The 23544-nt window shown below is 49.5% G+C and overlaps 1 protein-coding gene across 4 annotated transcripts in view; it reads right to left on the bottom strand.

Moving 5' to 3' along the window:
• Positions 1 to 22934, bottom strand: part of CCDC136 (coiled-coil domain containing 136) — a 39476-nt gene extending 16542 nt beyond the window's left edge. The window contains exons 1-3 of one of the 4 annotated variants that reach the window (XM_028746989.2): positions 22444 to 22934; positions 13009 to 13257; positions 10299 to 10373 (exon numbers count right to left, since the gene is read on the bottom strand). In XM_028746989.2, the coding sequence (XP_028602822.2) occupies positions 10299 to 10373; positions 13009 to 13257; positions 22444 to 22492 (373 nt within the window). In that variant the 5' untranslated portion in view covers positions 22493 to 22934. Of the gene's footprint in view, positions 1 to 10298; positions 10374 to 13008; positions 13276 to 22443 lie in introns of all 4 variants that reach the window. The other 3 variants (XM_028746990.2, XM_028746988.2, XM_028746986.2) reach the window with 3 other exon arrangements.
• Between the last annotated feature and the right edge of the window lie 610 nt (positions 22935 to 23544).

Here is a 23544-nt window from a genome sequence, read left to right as displayed (position 1 = left end):
TAGATAGATGATAGATAGATAGAGATAGATAGATGATAGATGATAGATAGATAGATAGATAGATAGATGATAGATAGATAGATAGATAGATAGATAGATAGATGATAGAGATAGATGATAGAAGATAGATAGATAGATAGATAGATAGATAGATAGATAGATGATAGATATAGATATCACTACTTGTACAGCTGAAAACATTGGCAGCATTAAGATAAATTCAACAGTGTAAATCAGTTTTGATGGATGTAATAATGGAATACTGAATGGTATAGTTTCTGTAAAATGTGCAGGGATTTATCATATGTAAAATGAACCATGGAAAGAGAAGAAGGGAAGTCACTGGTATCTTAAGGGTGTAAAAATGAGTACATTGTAAAACAGAAATTTTAATTAAAAAATCATATACAAAAAAAATAAGATAACAAAAATCACTACCAACATCTCAGCTTTGCCTCTTCCCATCTGCACCACCCCGGACCCAGAGATCATCCTCTGAGGCCTTTCTTTGTGTGCCTCCTCCACAAGAGGTCTGGAAGGTGGCAACACGAGAACGGGGCCTTTTCTGCAGTGGCTCCCCATCTCTGGAATGCTCTTCCCGGGAAGGCTCACCGGGCGCATTCATTACATCTTTACGCACCAGGTGAAAACATTCCTCTTCAACTAGGCCTTTGGCTATTAAAACAATTGATGGCCTTTTCAATGTGTCTGCGGGGAGTTGTGTTTTAAATCATTATATTGCACATTTTCTGTTTTTTCTGCCATTTTCTGCCTTTCATAAATCAACATCATCATCTGAAAGACTCATCTCTGCATATCAAAGATGCATAACCTCCAACATTTCTCCGATGAATATAGGGATGTCCTATTTAATAATAATAATAATAATAATAATAATAATAATAATAATAATTTTTACTGTTCATACCCCACCCATCTGACTAGGTTGCCCCAGCCGCATTGGGCAGATTCTAACATATATAAAAACATAATAAAACATTAAAAATTACAAAACCTCCTTATACAGGGCCGGCTTTAGATGGCTCGGGGGTTGGATAACTCCATCCCCTCCAACATTTCTCGGATGAAAATAGAGACGTCCTAAGGAAAAGCGGGACATTCTGGGATCAAATCAGAAGCAGGGATCAGTTTTGTAAATCTGGAAAATATGGGTATGCTGTTAAGCCGCCCTTTAGGTGTGAAGGCGGATGATTAATAAATATGTAGTTATTATTATTATTATTATTATTTAGACGTCACCTTGATCCTCCCATAAAAAGAGTGGGTGGGGGGCAGGCAGTGAAGAGGGAGAGAAGGCACCCCTGCAAATCAAGCTATTACTAAAAGCAGAGGAGCAGAGGCAGCGGAAAGAGTTGGCAACCCTTGCTGGGGTTGGGCGCTGGGAGGGCATTTCCACTCGGCCCCAGGCTCAGGTCATGTGACCCCAAAACCCAGGGCCACACCTGGGGGAAAAGGGGGAGGCTGGAGACTTTGGGGTGGGAGCAGGACCGGCCCCAGACCTGTCTCCAGGGGGCAGCGGGGGCCACTCCTGGCAGTTGTGCCGCTCTGGGGCCCAGCTGCCATGGCAACGCCCCTTGCGGGCTTTCAGACCCCTTGATCTTGGGCCCAGGGGGACTCACAGCCAAGAGAAGACGAGTGTCCAAGTTCCATGGCCGGTTTGGGGGGCCCCACGGAACCACCACACCCGGCCCCTGCGCTCGGCTTGGGGGGCCCCCTTGGGCCCTTAAAGCGGCGGCACCTCGGAACCCCCCAGGCTAGGCCGGAGCCTTGGCACGGCTACGGAGCAGAGGGTGATGGCGCAAGCCGGGCACAATTGCTCCTGCTGTTGGTTATATTATTATTATTATTATTATTATTATTATTATTATTAATAATAATAATACCCCACCCTCCCCGGCCAGAGCTGGGCTCAGGGCGGCTAACACCAGTAAAATTACAATAAAAACATAATGGGGGAAGGGGGGAAAACCAATTTAAAATATGGGTTAAAATGCAATTTAAAATGCTGCCTCTTTTTAAAAGTAGCCCATAGATCAAAACCATAAGGGGAGGGAAACATAAGGGTCAGACTGAGTCCAAATGGAACAGCTCTGTCTTGCAGGCCCTTCACCTCAGGTTAAGAACTTAATTCGTTCCGGAGGTCCGTTCTTAACCTGAAACTGTTCTTAACCTGAAGCACCACTTTAGCTAATGGAGCCTCCTGCTGCTGCCGCGCCACCGGAGCACAACTTCTATTCTTATCCTGAAGCGAAGTTCTTAACCTGAAGCACTATTTCTGGGTTAGCGGAGTCTGTAACCTGAAGCGTAAGTAACCCGAAGCGTATGTAACCCAAGGTACCACTGTATTACTATCCTTGTCAAATCTGCAAGCATCACGAGTCTGCAAAACAAGCAATTCAACAATAATCAAAATGTTTACATGTGATTCCTAGGTTACAGGGAAATGTGTCTGTTTTGATCTCAAAAGTTTGTGTTTTTGTAGCAAGGGATTTGAAGGCCCCGGAACAGAGCCTTATTCTCTTGCTCTCTTCAGCAGCATGAAGGCATGACTGTAAAGACGCAGGGAGCTGCCTTCAGCCAAGTTAAATCCTTTGTCCATCTGGCTCCACATTGTCTGTGCTGATGGTTTCAAGACACAGGTTTTCCCCAGCCCTTCTCCGAAGATGCCAGGATTTTCGCATAAAGCAAGAAAACCTGGCGCTTTTGCCAAAGGTCGGAGGGCAGGAGAAAAAATCCCAGCTGCACAGAACATAGGGAACAGCCTGCATCAATGCTGCTGCCGGAATGTCGTTTTAAAACTGTATTTTTAACCTGTCACAAACCACCTTGCAAGCCCCCTTCTGTTAAAAGCCGGCCTATAAATATCAAGCGAGGAAAAAAGAAATACGTTTTTAAAAAATCTACAGCTCCAGAACTATTGGGTCTGGCTCACAAACCCTACTTTGATAAAATTGGCTTCGGAGAGTCTTTTTGCAGACGGCATCTTCGGAGAAGAAAGAAGATTCCACCTAAACATTAGGAAGAACTTCCTGACAGTAAGAGCTGTTTGACAGTGGAATTTGCTGCCAAGGAGTGTGGTGGAGTCTCCTTCTTTGGAGGTCTTTAAGCAGAGGCTTGACAACCATATGTCAGGAGTGCTCTGATGGTGTTTCCTGCTTGGCAGGGGGTTGGACTCGATGGCCCTTGTGGTCTATTCCAACTCTATGATTCTATGATCTTGCCAAGAAGAAAGTTGATCGGGGCTGGTTTCAAGAGGTCTGAAATCACCTTTCCTCATTTACTCAGAAGGATGCCCTCCTGGGGAGTCACTCCAACGCAACTGATTCCCGGAGAGCCATACTGCAAGTTTTGCAGAATGAGGTGTTGGCATCGGACTGCACCCAGAGGGTGGCATGACTGGTCATTTGCCCGGCTGGCCCCCAGCAGAGGCCCAGCTCCTTTCCTTTTTTTTAATAATATTTTTTTATTGTTTTCCATTTTAACAATCCAATCAAGTCACATTAATTACTCCAAATTATACAAGCACATATCATAAAGTCCAAATATTTTGCCAAATTATAAATTTTTGTTGGGGGTTCCCGTGCTTCGAGTTCAGTGGGGTCCAATCATCTCATATTTCTGCTGCTTTTAGTGTTCACCAGTCCCATCTTTCAATCTTCTTGTTATTATCCTTCTTCTTTAATAGCCTCTGAGTTGTTTCCACAGGCGAGTTAAACTAAACAATATTATGCTTCTGTGTGAACTTTGTATGACTCTCCCTTTTTTTATAGCTGGTAAGTCTTTTGTTTGCAATAAATCCTCACGCGCTGGTATTTATACCGAATCCATCCAAAAATCCTCCTCGGGTGGCAGACGCCATCTTTTCTCAGTTCCGATGAAATAGAATCTAGGCGTTTGCTCATTAATTTTCCCAGACAGGTTGCACCATAAATCAGCCTTTCCAGGGGAAGGATTTGCCAAGTCGAACTTAGAATACAATCATGATAACAGAGCAATGGCTCGTCTCCCCCTCTGACTATCAATCTTCAACATAGTCTGTCTCATAATGGCAGATCCCGATTAAATACTGCGTCACAGGAGAGCTTTTTATCAGGGCCAGCTCCTTTCCACTTTGCACAGAGTGGTGTGCTGGGCCCAGGGGTTAACCCGAGCAACGCGGTCCAGGTCCGGTCCTGAATCCAAGGATTCCACTAGGACCCAGTCCAACAGGGCCAAGGCAGGAAACCAGGCTAGGTCGGGCGCAGGATCTCAGGCAGGTTCTGGCAAACAGCAATGTTGCTCCCGCAACCTGGGGCAGGGCCCGACAGCCTTTTATCTCTGTCAGGGTAATGGCCGGTCCTGATCCCCCGGCGACTCACCTCCCTGTTTCGCCCGAAGGCGAGCACTCCTCCTGCGAGTACTCAGGTTTCTCCTTCTCTCAGACCTCAGTCTCTGCAGCTCGGGAGACATCGGTGGGTTACTAGACCCAGAGGCCACCTCAGCCTCTCCTGACCCAACTGGTAGTGGAGCAGCTGTAAGTGATGGCCCAGCTGGAGGCAACGAGGTAATCCCTGCATCTGGAGCCAGGGCAGGCTCAGGCCCCTGACTCGGCCCAGCTGGTGCTTGTTGCAGGGGAACCTGTGCAGACTGGGACTCTTCAGGATCAGGCCCCAGACTTGGTTCAGGTGATGCCTGAGGCAAAGGATCCAGGAAGGTCTGTGGTTCGAATCCCAGCAACAGGGTGAGCTCCCAGCTCCTGCCAACCTAGCAGTTCGAAAGCACACCAGCGCAAGTAGATAAATAGGTACCACTGTGGCAGGAAGGTAAACGGCGTTTCAATGCACTCTGGTTTCTGTCACGGTCCTTCGTGCGCCAGAAGCGGCTTAGTCCTGCTGGCCACATGACCCGGAAAGTTGTCTGCTGACAAACGCTGGCTCCCTCGGCCTGAAAGCGAGAGGGGCGCCACAACCCCAGAGTCGCCTTTGACTGGACTTAACCATCCAGGGGTCCTTTACCTTTACCGTTTTACCTATACCACTTCAGACTGCAGGTGGCAGTGCTGTTCTGAATGCTTCTTGACGTAAAGACGCACACGCAAAAATCTTCTCCTCAGGTAGTAAACTAGGACATCATTGGGGTAATCGGATGGTGGGGTTTTTATAAAAAAGAAAAAGCCGGGAGTCATCATTTAGAAATAAATGTCTGCACCCATGGTGCACCTAAGCAACTCAATGTCGCTTAAGATTTTATCTTAAAGGTAAAGGGACCCCTGACCATTAGGTCCAGTCGCGGACGACTCTGGGGTTGTGGCGCTCATCTCGCTTTACTGGCCGAGGGAGCCAGCGTACAGCTTCCGGGTCATGTGGCCAGCAGGACTAAGCCACTTCTGGCGAACCAGAGCAGCGCATGGAAACGCCGTTTACCTTCCCGCAGGAGCGGTACCTATTTATCTACTTGCACTTTGATGTGCTTTCAAACTGCTAGGTCTTAGAATAGCTTTGGAAGTGGATATAGGCTGTAGGGTGAGAAGTAGAAAACAATGTATTTTAAAATAGTACTATTTTAAAGTACCCCTTCATGGATCAAGCTAGACAGCATCTTACAAAGCAGAGACATCACCTTGCCAACAAAGGTCCATATAGTTCAAGCTCTGGTTTTCCCAGTAGTGATGTATGGAAGTGAGAGCTGGACCATAAAGAAGGCTGATCGCCGAAGAATGGATGCTTTTGAATTCTGGTGCTGGAGGAGACTCTTGAGAGTCCCATGGACTGCAAGAAGATCCAACAGATCCATTCTGAAGGAAATCAGCCCTGAGTGCTCCCTGGAAGGACAGATCCTGAAGCTGAGGCTCCAAGACTTTGGCCACCTCATGAGAAGAGAAGACTCCCTGGAAAAGACCCTGGTGTTGGGAAAGATGGAGGGCACAAGGAGAAGGGGATGACAGAGGACGAGATGGTGGGACAGTGTTCTCGAAGAGACCAGCATGAGTTTGACCAAACTGCGGGAGGCAGTGGAAGACAGGAGTGCCTGGCGTGCTCTAGTCCAGGGGGTCACAAAGAGGCGGACACGACTAAACGACTAAACAACAACAACAATTTTAAAGTAAGTGATAAAATGTGAAGATTTTTATGGTAAAAGTAAGCGTGATTTTAAAAAATGGTTAGAAATTATGATATATGTAAACTGCTAAAGATGAGATAAAATGAAAATCAGATGGGGGGGACTTGGGGAAGCCCACCTAACAATGTTTAGAAAAAATAAGGATAAGACAAGAATTTGTTTGTATTGTTTGTTTTTCTGTTTGTGTTGTTTAGTTGTGTTATAAAATGAATAAAAAAAAATTGGGGGGGAGATTCCTGCATTTTAAGGGGTTGGACTAGATGACCCCTGGGGTCCCTTCCAACTCTACAATCCTATGATTTACTGAAATTTCAAAGAATGCAGCCCAGTGCAGGACGTGAAGAGAGAAGAGGGCCCTTCCGACAAAAGCCGTGCTGGAGATTTGTGAGTTGGTTTGATGGACGGCATCTGACTTTGCATGGGAGAAGAGCTCCATCTGGTGTAGATCTGCTCAATTTGCATCAGTGTCAAGGCGGCGAGACGCACTCCTGCCTCCAGATCCTTTTCCAGTGCTTTGTTCTCACGTGGGTGGCGCTGTGGACTAAACCACAGAGCCTTTTGGGCTTGCCGATCAGATGGTCGGCGGTTCAAATCCCCGTGATGGGGTGAGCTCCCGTTGCTCGGTCCCAGCTCCTGCCAACCTAGCAGTTCGAAAGCATGTCAAAGTGCAAGTAGATAAATAGGTACCACTCTGGCGGGAAGGTAAATGGTGTTTCCGTGCGCTGCTCTGGTTCGCCAGAAGCGGCTTATTCATGCTGGCCACATTACCCGGAAGCTGTACGCCGGCTCCCTCGGCCAATAAGGCGAGATGAGCGCCGCAACCCCAGAGTCAGTCACAACTGGACGTAATGGTCAGGGGTCCCTTTACCTTTTAGCTTTTAGCAGCACCCCTCCTGCAACCCCTCGGTTGGTGCTATGGGTTAAACCACAGAGCCTAGGACTTGCCGATCAGAAGGTTGGTGGTTTGAATCCCCGCGAAGGGGTGAGTTCCCGTTGCTCGGTCCCTGCTCCTGCCAACCTAGCAGTTCGAAAGGACGTCAAAGTGCAAGTAGATAAATACCGTATTTTTCGCACGATTGGACGCACCGGACCATAGGACGCACCTAGTTTTTTGGGGGGGAAATAAAGGAAAAAATTTGGGGGGGGAAATAAAGGAAAAAACTCCTGCAAGCCTCCCCACGCTGCGGATGTGTTCCCGAAGCGCCTGGAGCTCTGCTTTCAGGGCGCCCGGCGCTCCGGGAAGCAGGCTGCTATCCGCAGCCTAGACACGGCTAGCGGAGCGCTAATCCCGAAGCCCCAAGCTTCGGGATTAGCGCGGCGCTTCGCTAGCCCTGGGAGAGCCACGCAACGTCGCGGGGCTCTCCCAGGGCTAGCGGAGACCTTGCCGGCACCCAGAAGCTTGGGGCGCACAGAGCTCCGCGCGCCCCAAGCTTCGGGATTAGCGCGGCGCTTCGCTAGCCCTGGGAGAGCCACGCAACGTCGCGGGGCTCCCCCAGGGCTAGCGAAACCTTGCCGGCACCCAGAAGCTTGGGGCGCGCTGAGCTCCGCGCGCCCCAAGCTTCGGGATTAGCGCGGCGCTTCGCTAGCCCTGGGAGAGCCACGCAACGTCGCGGGGCTCTCCCAGGGCTAGCGAGACCTTGCCGGCACCCAGAAGCTTGGGGCGCGCTGAGCTCCGCGCGCCCCAAGCTTCGGGATTAGCGCGGCGCTTCGCTAGCCCTGGGAGAGCCACGCAACGTCGCGGGGCTCTCCCAGGGCTAGCGAGACCTTGCCGGCACCCAGAAGCTTGGGGCGCGCTGAGCTCCGCACGCCCCAAGCTTCGGGATTAATGCAGCGCTCCGCTAGCCGCGGCTAGCGGATAGCTTCCTGAAGCCTGGAGAGCGAGAGGGGTCGGTGCGCACCGACCCCTCTCACTCTCCAGGCTTCAGCGAAAGCCTGCATTCGCTCCATAGGACGCACACACATTTTCCCTTGCTTTTTAGGAGGGAAAAAGTGCGTCCTATGGTGCGAAAAATACGGTAGGTACAGCTCCGGCGGGAAGGTAAATGGCGTTTCCGTGCGCTGCTCTGGTTCGCCAGAAGCGGCTTAGTCATGCTGGCCACATGACCCGGAAGCTGTACACCGGCTCCCTCGGCCAATAAAGCGAGATGAGTGCCGCAACCGCAGAGTCAGCCACGACTGGACTTAACGGTCAGGGGTCCCTTTACCTTTACAAGGCCGTGAGGTGCACTCCTACCTCCAGATTTTTTCTGGTGCCTTGCTCTCACAACTGCCGGGGATCTCGGAGGTTGCAGCAAGAAGAGGCAGCAGTGCCTAGTGCTCAAAGCTCAGTTCAAAAGGGGAAGAACCAGTTGGCCTCCTCTGAAACCCAAACTGTCCTGAAGCTGTCCCAGAATCTCGCCTGCCTGGCGTCCCGCCCTGCGACAGCCCTTCGAGGCTGACCCCATCCCCGGTCCCCATGGATTGCTGGAGCTCCAGGCGGCATTGCCACATATAGACTCGCCACCTGCCGCTCCGGGGACACGTGGCGTCCTCCGTACAGTGCCCACGCTATTTATAGCAGCATTCTGCGCAGATTAACACTCGCTTAACGAGAAGGAGCTGAGTTATGGGCCTATAAATACATCAAAAGGTCGGCGAGCGAACTGGGGAGGAAGAAACCAAGTGTTGCGGGAGGAGAGGGGCCGCATCCGGGGACAAAGGGGAGACCCTTCGCAGAACTGCGGAGTTCTGGTTGGGATCCCCAAATGTCATCTAGCCCAACCCCGCTTTTGCGTTTGGAATGGAGACAGAAGATCAATTACAAAGCCAAAACAATCTACACTAGAATAATACCGTATTGGCCCCAAATGTAAGCCGCAATTCCCCCCCCCCCCCAATTCCAACAGTGAAAAGTTAAAGCGCGGCTTAAATTCGCGACCTTGCAAAAATTGGCTTTTACGGTATTGCTGCCGAAACAGAAGGCACCAAAAAATGTTTTACTGCCGATTTGCGAGCTTGAGACTGTTGGGCAATTAATTCCAATGTCATTCATCGCTTTCCCCATATTTTACAGTGCAGTTATGATTTTATTTTTTTATTTTATTTTTTGCATTTACGGTGCTACAAACAGGTGTTTAATCCACTTGCGGGTCCTCACTAGTATCCATAGGATTTTCTTCTATATTTGCCATTTACGCGTGTGAGTGCCTGCGGAATTGAAGCAACTGAATTTGCGATTTTTGCAATTGTATGGGAACTTTTGCGGGCTTGCAAGATCAAAGGCTTAAATTGACTCGGAGTTACAATTCTACCAACCACAGCGATTTTCAGCCTGCAGCCCAATTTTAAGGGAGCAGCTTATATTCGGGTATTGTCTTTTTTTTCCTTTTTCCCGCCCCTGAATTTTAAAGGTACAGCTTATTTGCGGGTGCGGCTTATATTTGGGCCAATACGGTATTATTATATCTAATTATCTATCTATTGATGTGTACCACGACAGGACACAAGGTAGATTACAGATAAAAACAAAAATCATGGGGAAAAGCAATAAATAAAAAGCAAGCAAGCATTGATAAAACCAAAACTATATACATACAGTACATAAAATATATTAAGAATAATTTGAATACAGTAATTGCAATAAGAGCAGCACAGCTCCAGCCTGTTAATTAAAAGCAGTCAGTTCTCAAATGGTCTTCACCTGCTGGCAGAAGAGACCAAGAAGGGAGCCAATCCGACTTCTTAAAGGAGGGAGTACCAGAGTTTTCTGGGAGCCACCACCAAGAAGACCCTCCCCCTTCTCAAAAATTATTAGTATTAGTATCAGTATTAGTATTAATTAAATTTATTAGTCACTTCTTACCATGGCAACCCAATGCAACTTGGAAAACTCCTTTAAAAATTACAGAATTGGGTAAATTAACAGGAAGGATTCGAAACCTGCGGGACCAGAGATTCTTAGAAGACTGGAGTAAATATACGAACTAGTTGAAAAGCAATTGTAATGAACAGATTACACTAGCAGGACTGCAAGAAGTTCTGTGAGGAGGACTATTTGAAATATTGCAAGAAAGACTATGAGGAGAATTATTAGTTAATGATAATTAAGAGTAATAGAGAAATTAAGAAATGCAGAATAAGTGATAAAGAACGGAAAATCATCAGAGGTGAAACAAGCACACACAGAGGCCAGGACTGACCTTGGAGTCTCTGAATCTGCTTCGTGAAGGTCTCGGCCTGCTGAGCACTGGCAAGTCTCTCGTCTTCCAGCAACCCTGCAGCAGAGAGAAAAAGCAGAATAAACTGTTGACCCTCTTGAAGAGGTAGCCACAAATTCAAGAGCCAGGAGTTCCCTCTCTTCAGCTTCTCAAAAGCAACGTGCAGATCACCTTCCTTGCTATGGCTCCTCTCTGTTGCACAGTTGTGTTTCCGAAACCCCGGCTTCCGTTACAGAAGCACAGTGAAATCCACCTCAGCCTCTGGAAGTCCAGGCATATGCCTCCTGGCTGGGGAACCAAGGCTGAGCTTGGCAGTCCCTGCGCAATGTTGCTTAAAAGCTGCCTGCACCTTTACCATTTGCAGTGGTGCCTCGATTCCCAAACTTAATCCATTCTGGAAGTCCATTCCAAAACTGTTAAGTTGTGGGTGAACATATCAGACGACACAGCGATTCTCCAAACAGCTCTTGTTTATTCACAGGTCAGAACAGAACTGAACTGAAGGGTTCAGCCAGCCTGCTTATATAGAGCTCCAGTACAACGTAACTGTAACAACTTTCTGTAACTATCCAATCACTGAACGTCACTTTCAATCCCTTATTTGCTTATGTGGACCTGAGCGAAAACTATCTACAGTATCCCCTGCTGGCCCAGGGTGAGAACTTCAGTATATAACAAAAACAAAAGTGTTCCAAAACCAAGGCACGCTTTCCCATGGAAAGTAATGCAAAAGAGATTACAGTGGTGCCTCGCAAGACGAAATTAATTCGTTCCACGAGTTTTTTCGTCTTGCGATTTTTTTCGTCTTGCGAAGCACGGTTTCGGAAAAGTTTTGGAAAAGCTTCAAAAATCACCAAAGTCTTCAAAAACCTCAAAAAAGGCTACCACACCACGTGCTATGAGTTGCTCCTCGAAGTCAAGTCGCAACTGTATTAACGGTGTTAAGAAAAAGGAAACAAACTTGCAAGACGTTTCCGTCTTGCGAAGCAAGCCCATAGGGAAAATCATCTTGCGAAGCAGCTCAAAAAACAAAAAACCCTTTCGTCTTGCGAGTTTTCCGTCTTGCGAGGCATTCGTCTTGCGAGGTACCACTGTAATCCGTTCCAGATTTTTAAATACAACCCCTAAAACAGCAAATTACCATGCATTTTACTATCTAACAAGACGACTGATCCATAAAATGAAAGCAATAAACAATGTACTGCAGTCACACAGTCAATCAGTAGCTGAACCGGGTTCCACACAGTCACAAAAACCACTGGCGGAGGAAGGGGGGTGCGGCGGGTGCAATCCGCCCCGGGTGTCATCCCAGGGGGGGTGAGATTGCCACTGGCGCCACCCCCCCTGCGAAACTTGCCCCTCGCCCTGCCCCCATGGGCGGCTAGCCCTGCCCGCAGGAGCACAGCATGTTTGCCGCTCTGGATGCCGGAGCAGCTAGCTCTGCCTCTGAGAAAACCAAAACAAAAGAAGCTGCAAAAGCAGAAAATAAATAGCAAAAACATGCCGACCTCAGCGTAACACTCAAAACAGAAGGGTGGCACTCAGATCGGAAGTGTGGCACTCAAAACGGAGCACGTTCGGCTTCTGAAAAAAGTTCGCAAACCGGAACACTTACTTCCAGGTTTGCAGGGTTTGGATTCCTAGCTGTTTGTGTACCAAGGCGTTTGAGAACCAAGGTACCACTGTATTAAATTCTACTTGCTGCCTTGTGGGATAAATTCTGAGGAAAAAGAGGCTCAGGAGAAATTCCAACACAAACCCAGATTGCAGTCCTTAAGGCGGCTGGATGGCGCCTTGTTAGAGTTGCCATACATCCAGAATTTCCCAGACATACCCGGAATACTGCAGATGAAAGCAGTGTCTGAGCTGAAATTGGCTAAACTTTTCTGTCAGGATTTTCACAATAAGTAACCAAACCAACCCCTGTGTTGCAAAGAGGACGTCAGCAATGTCTAGGCAACACGATGACCATGTACATGCGCAATAGACAATCTTTTATAGAATTCCTTCAAACCATAACAAGTCCAAAATGAAATCTTTAGTCTCAAAGTCTCTGGAAATCTTTAAAAGAAGCGAAGTACCAGACTTTGTATGATGAAAGACAAGCTGTGAAGCTTTGTGTGTTCAGCAAATATGATGTCCAACGCTGAACAGTGATTTTGGATAATGACTACTGTTTCATAGAATTCTTCGTCAGTGTGGTGGGAGGATAGAGAATTGCTTCGTAAACCCATCTTCTTTCGAATGAATGTATGTAAATGAAAATATCAAATGCTGTGGAAATAATGTAGTCACAGCGAAGCAGAGTGGGGGGTCTTGTCATCTGGGCAGCTCAGGACCCCCATATATACGCCCCAGTCTTGCGCCCTGGGGCGGTCCCTTCGGTGTTGCTCCATCGACTTTGTTGAATTAATTAAGCTAAAAAGTATTGATTGTGCAACGAACTGTGACTGTTTTATTGTGTTATTCTCTTCCTTAGAGAGTTGGGCAAACCGCTATACTACCACCCATTTTCAGAACCATAAGCCAATCTGTGCGAACGCATACCAAAGAGCAGACATATAATCTACCTTTCTGCATAAGATTTGTGCAAGCAGATTGCTGCACAGGTGGGTTGCCTGGAGGAAACTGACACGACCTGAAAAAATTGGCAGGTTCCAGGGACCCTGCAGCCCTGAGGCAAGACACCCACCTTGCAATTCGAGGGAATCCCCTTCGTGCTTGAGGGCCACCTCCCGGACTTCTTCCAGCTCGTCCAGCAAACGCATCACCTGGGCTCTCAACTCCCGCTGCTTCTCCTCGTCCGGCTCTTTCTCGTCGTCCGAAGAGTCCAAGTTCCTGACCTCCACCTCGTCGTCCTCGTCCTCCTCCTCCTCTTCTTCATCTTCTTCATCTTCCTCCTCCAACTCGTTTATTTCGACATTGGGGGTCTCCACCTCACCTGGGAGGAAACATGCCTCTGTCAGCAAAAGGCAGAACGGGAGAGGAGAATCGTAGAGACTGGAGGGACACCCAGGGGTCATCTATCCCAACCCCCTGAGAGTACTGAATCCCTTGCAGTTGTCTGTCCAACCTCTGCTTATAAATCTCTAAGGAAGGAGAGTCGGCCGCCCACCATGTTAACACAAGCAGCTTTCGCCATCTTCTGGCAGACAAGCAGAACTTCAGGAGGAGGCAGGTGTGTGGGAATGTTCAGAGAAGCAGGAGAAGATATATTGTTTATTAATAGCCTTCCTAACTTGAGCTAGCAAGTTCCTTTACTTCAGTGTTCCCCAGCCTTGGGCTTCCAGCTGTTTTTGGACTACAATTCCCATCATCCTTGACCACTGGTCTTGCTAGCGAGGGATGATGGGAGTTGTAGTCCAAAAACAGCTGGAGGCCCAAGGTTGGGGAACACTGCTTTACTTAGCAGAGTTTTACATTCTCCTTTTAAACGCACAGCGGATAACTGGTTGCATGCTTGTGTAAGCCTCTCACTATCAGGTTCCTGGTAAGTTCCCTTAAAGGTAAAGGGACCCCTGACCATTAGGTCCAGTCGCGGACGACTCTGGGGTTGCGGCGCTCATTTCGCTTTACTGGCCGAGGGAGCCAGCGTACAGCTTCCGGGCCACATGGCCAGCGTGACTAAGCCGCTTCTGGCGAACCAGAGCAGCACTCGGAAACGCCCTTTACCTTCCCGCAGGAGCGGTACCTATTTATCTACTTGCACTTGGACGTGCTTTCGAACCGCTAGGTTGGCAGGAGCAGGGACCGAGCAACAGGAGCTCACCCCGTCACGGGGATTCGAACCGCTGACCTTCTGATCGGCAAGTCTTAGGCTCTGTGGTTTAACCCACAGCGCCACCCGCGTGCCTCTTAAAAGAATAGACACACCACAATCTTGTGTAAAGTATATAAAAGAAGTTTACTCACATCATCAGTTCACAGTTGGATCCCTGAAGGCAGACTTAGTTACAAAGTATATACATGGGGATCTATCCCATATGGGGATAAGCCCAGTGTCCTCTGTTGGCTGGAAGCAGGAGGGGGAAAAACCTGGAAACAGGATCTGACCATAAGAACACCCCCCCCTCCTGGGGTTTCCAGCAACAGGAAGGTGCCTCAGACTCTTGGTCTATCCAGCCCAGTATTGTCTGCACTGGCCAACAGCAGCTGTCCTAGTTTCAGATTGAAGGCATTCCCAGTCCTACCTGGAGGTGTCAGGAATCGAACTCAGAACCTTCTGCAGATCCTCTACCTCTGAGCTACTGCTCTTCCCCATCTACACTCTCATTCTGCGGGCTTTTAAAAACACCCCCTCCATTTACGCTGGCTTTCCCTCGAGTTCTCCAACCCAGACTTCGGTTTTAATTACCGTGTTGTTCTAATGGAATTACTTCCTTGCCTATTTTAATTATGGGTGCCTATACTGTAATACTTCTAACAGAATTGCTTTATCGTGCATTTTAATTATGGGTGTTTACATTTTAATATTTGTGCAATTGGTTTTTGCGCTTGCAAAGCTATCCTGGCGTTATGCTTTATATAAATTAACGCATCAGCAACAATTTCTTATGAATTTGCACTCCATTCTGCAAACCTCTGAGCGGCAGCTGCGTCACAGGCCCAATTTTAAGGTCAGAAATAAAGGAAAGGGGATTCTGTTATCTCCCGCTTGGACTACTGCAATGCGCTCTACGTGGGGCTACCTTTGAAGGTGACCCGGAAACTACAACTAATCCAGAATACGGCAGCTAGACTGGTGACTGGGGGCGGCCACCGGGACCACATAACACCGGTCTTGAAAGACCTACATTGGCTCCCAGTACGTTTCCGATCACAATTCAAAGTGTTGGTGCTGACCTTGAAAGCCCTAAACGGCCTCACCCTAGTATACCTGAAGGAGCATCTCCACCCCCATCGTTCTGCCCACTCACAGAGGTCCAGCTCCGAGGGCCTTCTGGCAGTTCCCTCATTGCCAGAAATGAGGTTACAGGGAACCAGGCAGAGGGCCTTCTCAGTGGTGGCACCCGCCCTGTGGAACACCCTTCCATCAGATGTGAAGGAAATAAGTAGCTATCCTATTTTTAAAGACATCTGAAGGCAGCCCTGTTCAGGGAAGTTTTTAATAGTTAACGCTGTATTGTTTTTAACACTCGATTGGGAGCCGCCCAGAGTGGCTGGGGAAACTCAGCCAGATGGGCGGGGTATAAATAATAATTGCAGTGGTACCTCTGGTTACATACTTAATTTGTTCCGGAGGTCCGTTCTTAACCTGAAACTGTTCTTAACCTGAAGCACCACTTTAGCTAATGGGGCCTCCCGCTGCTGCCGAGCCGTCGGAGCACAATTTCTGTTCTTATCCTGAAGCAAAGTTCTTAACTCGAGGTACTATTTCTGGGTTAGTGGAGTCTGTAACCTGAAGCGTTTGTAACCCGAGGTACCACTGTAATAATAATAATAATAATAATAATAATAATAATAATAATAATAATTTATTATTATTTTGGCTAAACGTTAGGGTGCACTTCTTGACCGTGATGAAGTCTCCTTCATTAGAGGTGTAGAAGCAAAATCTGGATGCCCGTCCATCAGGGATGCTTCAACAACAAGATTCCTGAGTCGGCGTGGGGTTGGACTAAATGACCTCTAAGGTCCCCTTCCGAGGCAAAGTTGGGGAATCTGACTGACTCCCATCAGCCCCAGCCAGCATGGCCAATTGTCAAGGAGTGATGGGAGCCATACTCCAACCACCTCTTAAGAGTCCCAGGCTAGCCTGTAATTTAAAAAAAAAATGTTCTTATGCTAACTCATTTTCTTCTATTGCTCTTTTTAGCAAATACTTTAGATCCTGTGTGAGTGCCTGGAGGCGGTTGGAGGATGGATGGCAGCTAACAGATTGGGGTTGAATCCTGACAAGACAAAAATACTGTTTTGGGGGGACAGGAGGCGGGTGGGTGTGGAGGACTCCCTGGTCCTGAATGGGGCAACTGTGCCCCTGAAGGACCAGGTGCGCAGCCTGGGAGTCATTTTGGACTCACAGCTGTCCATGGAGGGGCAGGTCAGTTCTGTGTCCAGGGCAGCTGTTTATCAGCTCCATCTGGTACGCAGGATGAGACCCTCCCTGCCCGCAGACTGTCTCGCCAGAGTGGTGCATGCTCTGGTTATTTCCCGCTTAGACTACTGCAATGCGCTCTACGTGGGGCTACCTTTGAAGGTGACCCGGAAACTGCAAGTAATCCAGAATGCGGCAGCTAGACTGATGACTGGGAGCGGCTGCCGAGACCACATAACACCAGTCTTGAAAGATCTACATTGGCTCCCAGTACATTTCCAAGCACAATTCAAAGTGTTGGTGCTGACCTTTCAAGCCCTAAACGGCCTTGGTCCAGTATACTTGAAGGAGCGTCTCTATCCCCATCGTCCAGCCCGGACACTGAGGTCCAGCGCCAAGGGCCTTCTGGCGGTTCCCTCACTGCAAGAAGCCAAGTTACAGGGAACCAGGCAGAGGGCCTTTTCAGTAGTGGCACCCGCCCTGTGAAACGCCCTCCCACCAGATGTCAAAGAGAAAAACAACTACCAGACTTTTAGAGGCCATCTGAAGGCAGTCCTCTTTAGGGAAGCTTTTAATGTTTGATGTATTACAGTATTTTAATATTTTTTTGGAAGCCGCCCAGAGTGGCTGGAGAAGTCCAGCCAGATGGGCGGGGTATAAATAAATTCATTATTATTATTATTATTATTATTATTATTATTATTATTATTATTATTATCTTCTAAAGGTCTTTTGTCTAGTAAGATGCATCTATATCTTGTTAATTAAACAAATGCTAAACAGCCGCCCTGTTCTAAGAGGCCGAGAATTATAAGACGCAAAATACGCAACGTGGTGTCAGAAGTTTTTGCTGTCGTTCTCAACGGGGGCAAAGAAGCTGCGTTATTCAGACCATTTGCTCACATCACCTGTTTTATTCTAACCGACAGCAGCCCCCTGGGGAATGAGGCAGGCAGGGAAAAGGCTCTTCAGACTCCCTGATTCTCCTTGCAAGCAGGAATAGAATCAGAGATGGATGCTACCTGGCCAGGTGTGGCTAGGATGACCCCACAATTCCGTTTGCAACCTGCCACCTCCACAACAGCTTGCGGCAGGCATTATTTCTTAAGAGTGGAGAATTCTCGCGAAATAAAGATCTGTCCCTTAATACAGAGCCCACAAGTCAAGGGATACCTGGCAAGCTCAGTATTCTTATTCTTATTAATTTCCCACCCTAAGGCCCCAGGGACGCGGTGTGGCGCTGTGGGTAAAAGCCTCAGCGCCTAGGGCTTGCCGATCGAAAGGTCGGCGGTTCGAATCCCCGCGGCGGGGTGCGCTCCCGTTGCTCGGTCCCAGCGCCTGCCAACCTAGCAATTCGAAACCCCCCCCAGGTGCAAGTAGATAAATAGGGACCGCTTACTAGCGGGAAGGTAAACAGCATTTCCGTGTGCTGCGCTGGGTTGCCAGATGCAGCTTTGTCACGCTGGCCACGTGACCCGGAAGTGTCTATGGACAGCGCTGGCCCCCGGCCTCTTAAGTGAGATGGGCACACAACCCTAGAGTCTGTCAAGACTGGCCCGTACGGGCAGGGGTACCTTTACCTTTACCTTTAAGGCCCCAGGCCTGCTCACAAGATTTTGAACGTTAAAATGTTAAGTAAGACCGACATGCTTACTCCAGAACAATGTTTTTTCATATAATGAATGAAGCTTTGCAAGGTTAAAGAAAGAGGAAAATGGTGTAAAAAGTATAAAGATAGAGGTAATCTACATTGCCTGTTGCCTTTGTCCATTGAGTTTTCTTGGCAGGGATACTGGAGTGGCTTGCCGGTTCCTGCTCCAGGTGGATCACGTTTGGTCTAAACTCTCCACTATGACCTGTCCATCTTGGGTGGCCCTGCACGGCATAGCTCATAGCTTCTCTGAGTTATTCAAGCCCCTTCGCCACAGCAAGGCAGTGATCCATGAAGGGGATCACATCACCTTGCCAACAAAGGTCCATATAGTTCAAGCTCTGGTTTTCCCAGTAGTGATGTATGGAAGTGAGAGCTGGACCATGAAGAAGGCTGATCGCCAAAGAATGGATGCTTTTGAATTCTGGTGCTGGAGGAGACTCTTGAGAGTCCCATGGACTGCAAGAAGATCAAACCTCTCCGTTCTGAAGGAAATCAGCCCTGAGTGCTCACTGGAAGGACAGATCCTGAAGCTGAGGTTCCAATACTTTGGCCACCTCATGAGAAGAGAAGACTCCCTGGAAAAGACCCTGATGTTGGGAAAGATGGAGGCATAGGCGCCGACTCCATGGGGCCTGAGGGGGCACGAGCCCCCTCAAAAATTCGTTTGGGGGGGCTCTGCCCCCCCAATAATTTAAGAAAATTATTAGTTCGGCCTCATTACGCCCCCCCCCCGGCGATTCTCTGCCAGCTGCTTCATTCTGCTTCCACGCGCCTCGGATAGGAGGTGACGCGCGCCGCTACCTTCTGTCGCCTCCGTCACTTCCCGGCTTCGTCTCCCTTCGTCCCCGCCCACTCTTGGTTCTTCGGCGCTCCTGCTCGGCCGGCAACAGCGGAGACTGCGACCCGCTCCGAACCGGCGCTCTCCAGGCGTGAAAAACCCGTGAGGGGGTCTTCCCATCCGCCGCCCGGAGCTGCGCGCAGCTTCTCTGCTGGAAGCGCGAAGTCGCCGAGGGGATGGAGCACGGGAAAAGCAGGAGGAGGAGACCGGAGGCGCCCAAAATAAAACTGTAACGGCATTCAGCACTCCGCCTCCCCGGTGGGATCCCGCACGGGCGGCCGGGCAAACGACGAGCCGAGGGAGAAAGTCTGCCTTTCAGCCCCGGCTGACTGACAGCGGGTTCAAAGCGCAGTCGTCGCTCCGGCTTTCTCTGCACCTGCCGCGCCCGCCCCCCGCCAGCCTAGTTGGCTCCACCCTCCCGACAACTCCCCCCCCCCCCCCCCGTTTCTTGCTTCTTTTTTCGGAGTCCGGGGTTCTTTGTAAAATCACAAAATTATGTTGGTATTTTTTATTTTCCTTGTTTGACGATAGTTACCTTTTAAAATACATTCAGTAATGAGTTAAAACAAATAATTATTACGGTAGTAAGCAGGTTAACTGAAAAGAGTGGTGTGAATCATGATAGTGTTGATCATATGACTCTAAAATACTTTAAAAAAACTTTAAAACTCACTAATTTTCATCTAAAATTTAGAAAACTTCCCGGGGCAGGAAAAATATGGCCCCCCCCCAATATTTTTTATAAGTCGGCGCTCCTGGATGGAGGGCACAAGGAGAAGGGGGCGACAGAGGACGAGATGGTGGGACAGTGTTCTTGAAGCTACCAGCATGAGTTTGACCAAACTGCGGGAGGCAGTGGAAGACAGGACGGCCTGGCGTGCTCTGGTCCAGGGGGTCACGAAGAGTCGGACATGACTAAACAACTAAACAACAACAACACATTCTACATTAGACACAACAACTTAGAAAGAGTAAAAATTTTGAGGTCTTAGAACAAAGGAAGGAAGTCAATATGTATATATGTATGTAATGATTAGATTAGAATGATGATATGGTTATATTTGTAGATGTGTGTTGTTGTTGTTTTGTCTTTTTGTGTTCTTTTTTTCTTTTGTGTTTTGTTTTTTCTTGATTGTACTGTTTTATTTTGGATTCAATGTTTGTAATTTTTGTTGTAATTTTGCATTGAATTTTAAATATATATATATATATTAAGTAAGACCAGTATAAAATAACTTGCAGTTACAGAAATAAGATGGGTCCTAAAAAAACATGCACCTGAAGGGTCAAAGGCCAGGGACAAGTGTCTTCAGCATCCTCTAGAAGCTGTGCAACGAAGGTGACAGACGTGCCTCTGTGGGGAGGGAGTCTCATGGCTTAGGGGCCACCACAGAAAAGGCCCTTTCTCCCAGGCTACCATCCTGAGCCTCTGAGAGTGGAGGAACTCTCAAGAGGTCCCCCTCTGGGGCCTGAGTCATTTAGGACTTTAAACATTCACATGTTTATGGCCTAGGACCCTCGTACCTACGGGACCACCTCTCCTGCTATGTCCCACGGAGGACCTTGCGATCTTCAAACAAAAACATCTTGGAGGTCCCTGGCCACAGAGAGGTTAGACTGGCCTCAACCAGAGCCAGGGCCTTTTCAGCACTGGCCCCGATCTGGTGGAACGCTCGGTCCCAAGAGACCAGGGCCCTGCGGGACTTGACATCTTTCCGCAGGGCCTGCAAGACAGAGCTGTTCCACCAGGCCTTTGGCCAGGGCACAGCCTGACCCCCTCCTTTGGCCATCCTGACAGAACTGTGGCCCAATGGTTGCCATTAATTTGTTTTAGAATTGATTTTAGAATGAATTGGTTTTAAAATGCTATGTTACTTTTATTGCTGTTAGCCGCTCTGAGCCCGGCTTCGGCTGGGGAGGGCGGGATATACCGTAAATTTTTAAAAAATATTATTATTATTAACAGCTTATGAGAACGTAAGAATGTTTTTTCTCCTGCTCTGGGATGTAGGACCTGAACCCATGGCTTCAAGTTACAGAAAAGTCAATTCAGGCTAAAGATCAGGAAGAACTTTCTGATGGTAAGAGCTGTTTGGCAGTGGAACAGTCTGCCTCTGGAGGTTGTGGACCTTGGAGGTTTTTAAGCAGAGGTTGGGTGCTTATCTGTCCTGGGTGCTTGAGCTGAGATTCCTGCATTGCAGGGGGTTGGACTAGATGACCCTCAGGGTCCCTTTCAACTCTCCAATTCTATGATTCCAAGACAAGCCGCCTGGATCAGGCCAACAGCCCATCGAGTCAAGAACTCTCTTCTCATAGTGGTCAGCCAGATACCTGTGGCAAGCCTGCAAACAGGATGCGACCACAAGAGCCCTCTTCCCTCCCGCAGCTGATATTCAGAAGCATGGCTGCCTCTCTAACCCTCTTCACCTCCTCTATGAATTTGTCTAACCTCCTTTGAAATCCCTGTGGCAGGGAGTTCCACAGGTTAACTGCAGTGCGTGAAGAAGGGCTTTCGTGTATCTGTCCCTTGAACTTCTGCCTGCTGCAGTGTCTGCAGAGTGGGGCAATCTGGGGCGAGGGTGGGGAGGGCCGGGCAGCCCCCTAGCCCCACCGGGGTTCTGTTATGGGGCACAGACCACCCAATGCATGTATCCCTTATGGGATACATTCTTCCTAAGGCCTCCACAACCCCACAAGTCTCCGAAGATCGCATCCTCGCTTCTTTCTTGGAGGGTTATGTAACTGGGTCAGTTGGGGGGGGGGAGAGAAATCGGGTGGGCAGCTGGAGGGGTGCGGAGAGAGAGATGCAATTCCTCTTGGACAAAGAGAAGCCCTTTTCTCGCTGCAGCCCTTTTAGACACAATTTCAAGGGGGTGGGGTCCAGATGGAACCGGGGAAGGGGGGCAGGAAAACGGACTAACTCCTCAATGATCAAAAGGATGGAGCGTCCAGAACGTACGTGTGTGTGTGTGTGTGTGTGTGTGTGTGTGTGTGTGTGTGTTAGAGACACACAATTCAGCCGCATTTCCAGAAAACCCACTTTCCCCTACCCCAAACACTCTCCAGAAAACTCCCGTTTTGCATTCCTTTTCCTCCACCGGTTTCCCCCCAAATCCTGTTCTCCAAACGGGGCCGGGACTCCTCAAGAGGTGTATATTTGGGGAAAGGGTCTCGGGTAGCAAAGAGACTGGACTTTCCACCACATACCCTCCTCGCCCGCCGGATGACATAACCACCGCCCGTGATGTCATCAGCGCAAGGTGTGACTCTATATTTTTTTGCAAAGAGAGAGATGGGTGGGGAAGGGTCGCAGAGGGGGAGGGCTGCGCGTGCCCCTGAAGGTGGGGGGTGGGGGAGGAGGGCAGCCACAGGTGGAAAGTGGAGAGGGGGAGGGGAGAGAGGGGGGACGGGGAAGGAGGGGAGGAAGGCGAGACCCCGGAGAGGTGAAGGCGCTTGGAAGGGAGACGGATGGAGGGGACGCAACGGAAAGGCTGCGGTGATGGAAGGGGAGGGGAGCAGGGGGGTTGCGGGGGTCCTTGCGGGAGTTGTGGCTGCGCCCCCCTCCTCTCCATCAAACCCGCCCCCCCCCCCCATCACTGACCTGCTCTCTCCGACCGCCTCCCAAGCAGCTGCAGCTCAGCTGCTTCCATGGCCGTTTCTGGAGCGAAAAAGCAGACGGAGGGGGGGTGGAGGGGGAAGAAGGAGGCGGGGAGGCGGGGGAGGGGAGGAGGGGGAGGAGGCAGGGCCCACCCCCAGGCTGGCGGAAGGCGCACACACACAGAGAGACAGAGGGCTGGCGCTACCCGGAGCCCATCCTCACAACCCGGGCTGGCGGAACCCAAACGCGACACCTCTTTGGCGCGCTCGCGCCGGTACCCAAAGATGCTTTCTGTTGCGCGCTGGAAATCGGTACCCAGGAGCGCGCAGCCGAGCTTTTGGCCGCCCGGGTGCCCAGCGGGAAAAATCGGGGACGTCTCCGGCTCGCCATTCCGCGCGCGTAACCGCTGTGGAGGGCTCGCAACCAAGCGCAAAACGCGCACATAAATGGACACCCGGCCGTGGCGTTTCTGGCGAGGCCTGCTCTTTAGCCAAAGGTTAAAACCTCACAACTTCAGAGCCACCGACACGCTTGTGCATTTGCAAGGGGCCAGCGCATACACTCGCACATCCTGGCAGATGGCCCGAGCCGGGGAGCATCAGCGCGTGGCTCTCTCCCCAGCCTCCCGGCACTCAGACATGCCCCCAGACACGCGCGGAGCGCTCGAAATGCGCATTCCCATATGGCGAGCTCTGCTATTCCCAAGCTCAAGCGCTCGAATCGACGCGCACCAAGGAGCAGGCGAGGTTGTCCGCTTGGCACGCACACCCAACGGTAGGGGGGCAAGCTCAGCACCAGCCGAGACCCACAGCTCAGCCCCACTTCCTGGCAAATAGAAGGGGAAGAAATGGAGGCAGTGATAGATTTTACTTTCTTGGGCTCCATGAACAGTGCAGATGGTGACAGCAGTCACGAAATTAAAGCCTGCTTCTTGGGAGAAAAGCGATGGGAAACCTGGACAGTATTTTAAAAAGCAGAGACATCACCTTGCCAACAAAGGTCCGTATAGTTCAAGCTATGGTTTTCCCAGTAGTGATGTATGGAAGTGAGAGCTGGACCATAAAGAAGGCTGATCGCCAAAGAATGGATGCTTTTGAATTCTGG

This window comes from Podarcis muralis, chromosome 10 (assembly GCF_964188315.1).
Source record: "Podarcis muralis chromosome 10, rPodMur119.hap1.1, whole genome shotgun sequence".
In the NCBI taxonomy this organism is placed as follows: domain Eukaryota; kingdom Metazoa; phylum Chordata; class Lepidosauria; order Squamata; family Lacertidae; genus Podarcis; species Podarcis muralis.
Note: the sequence above shows the minus strand (reverse complement) of the source record. Positions and strands in the feature narration are given on the sequence as shown.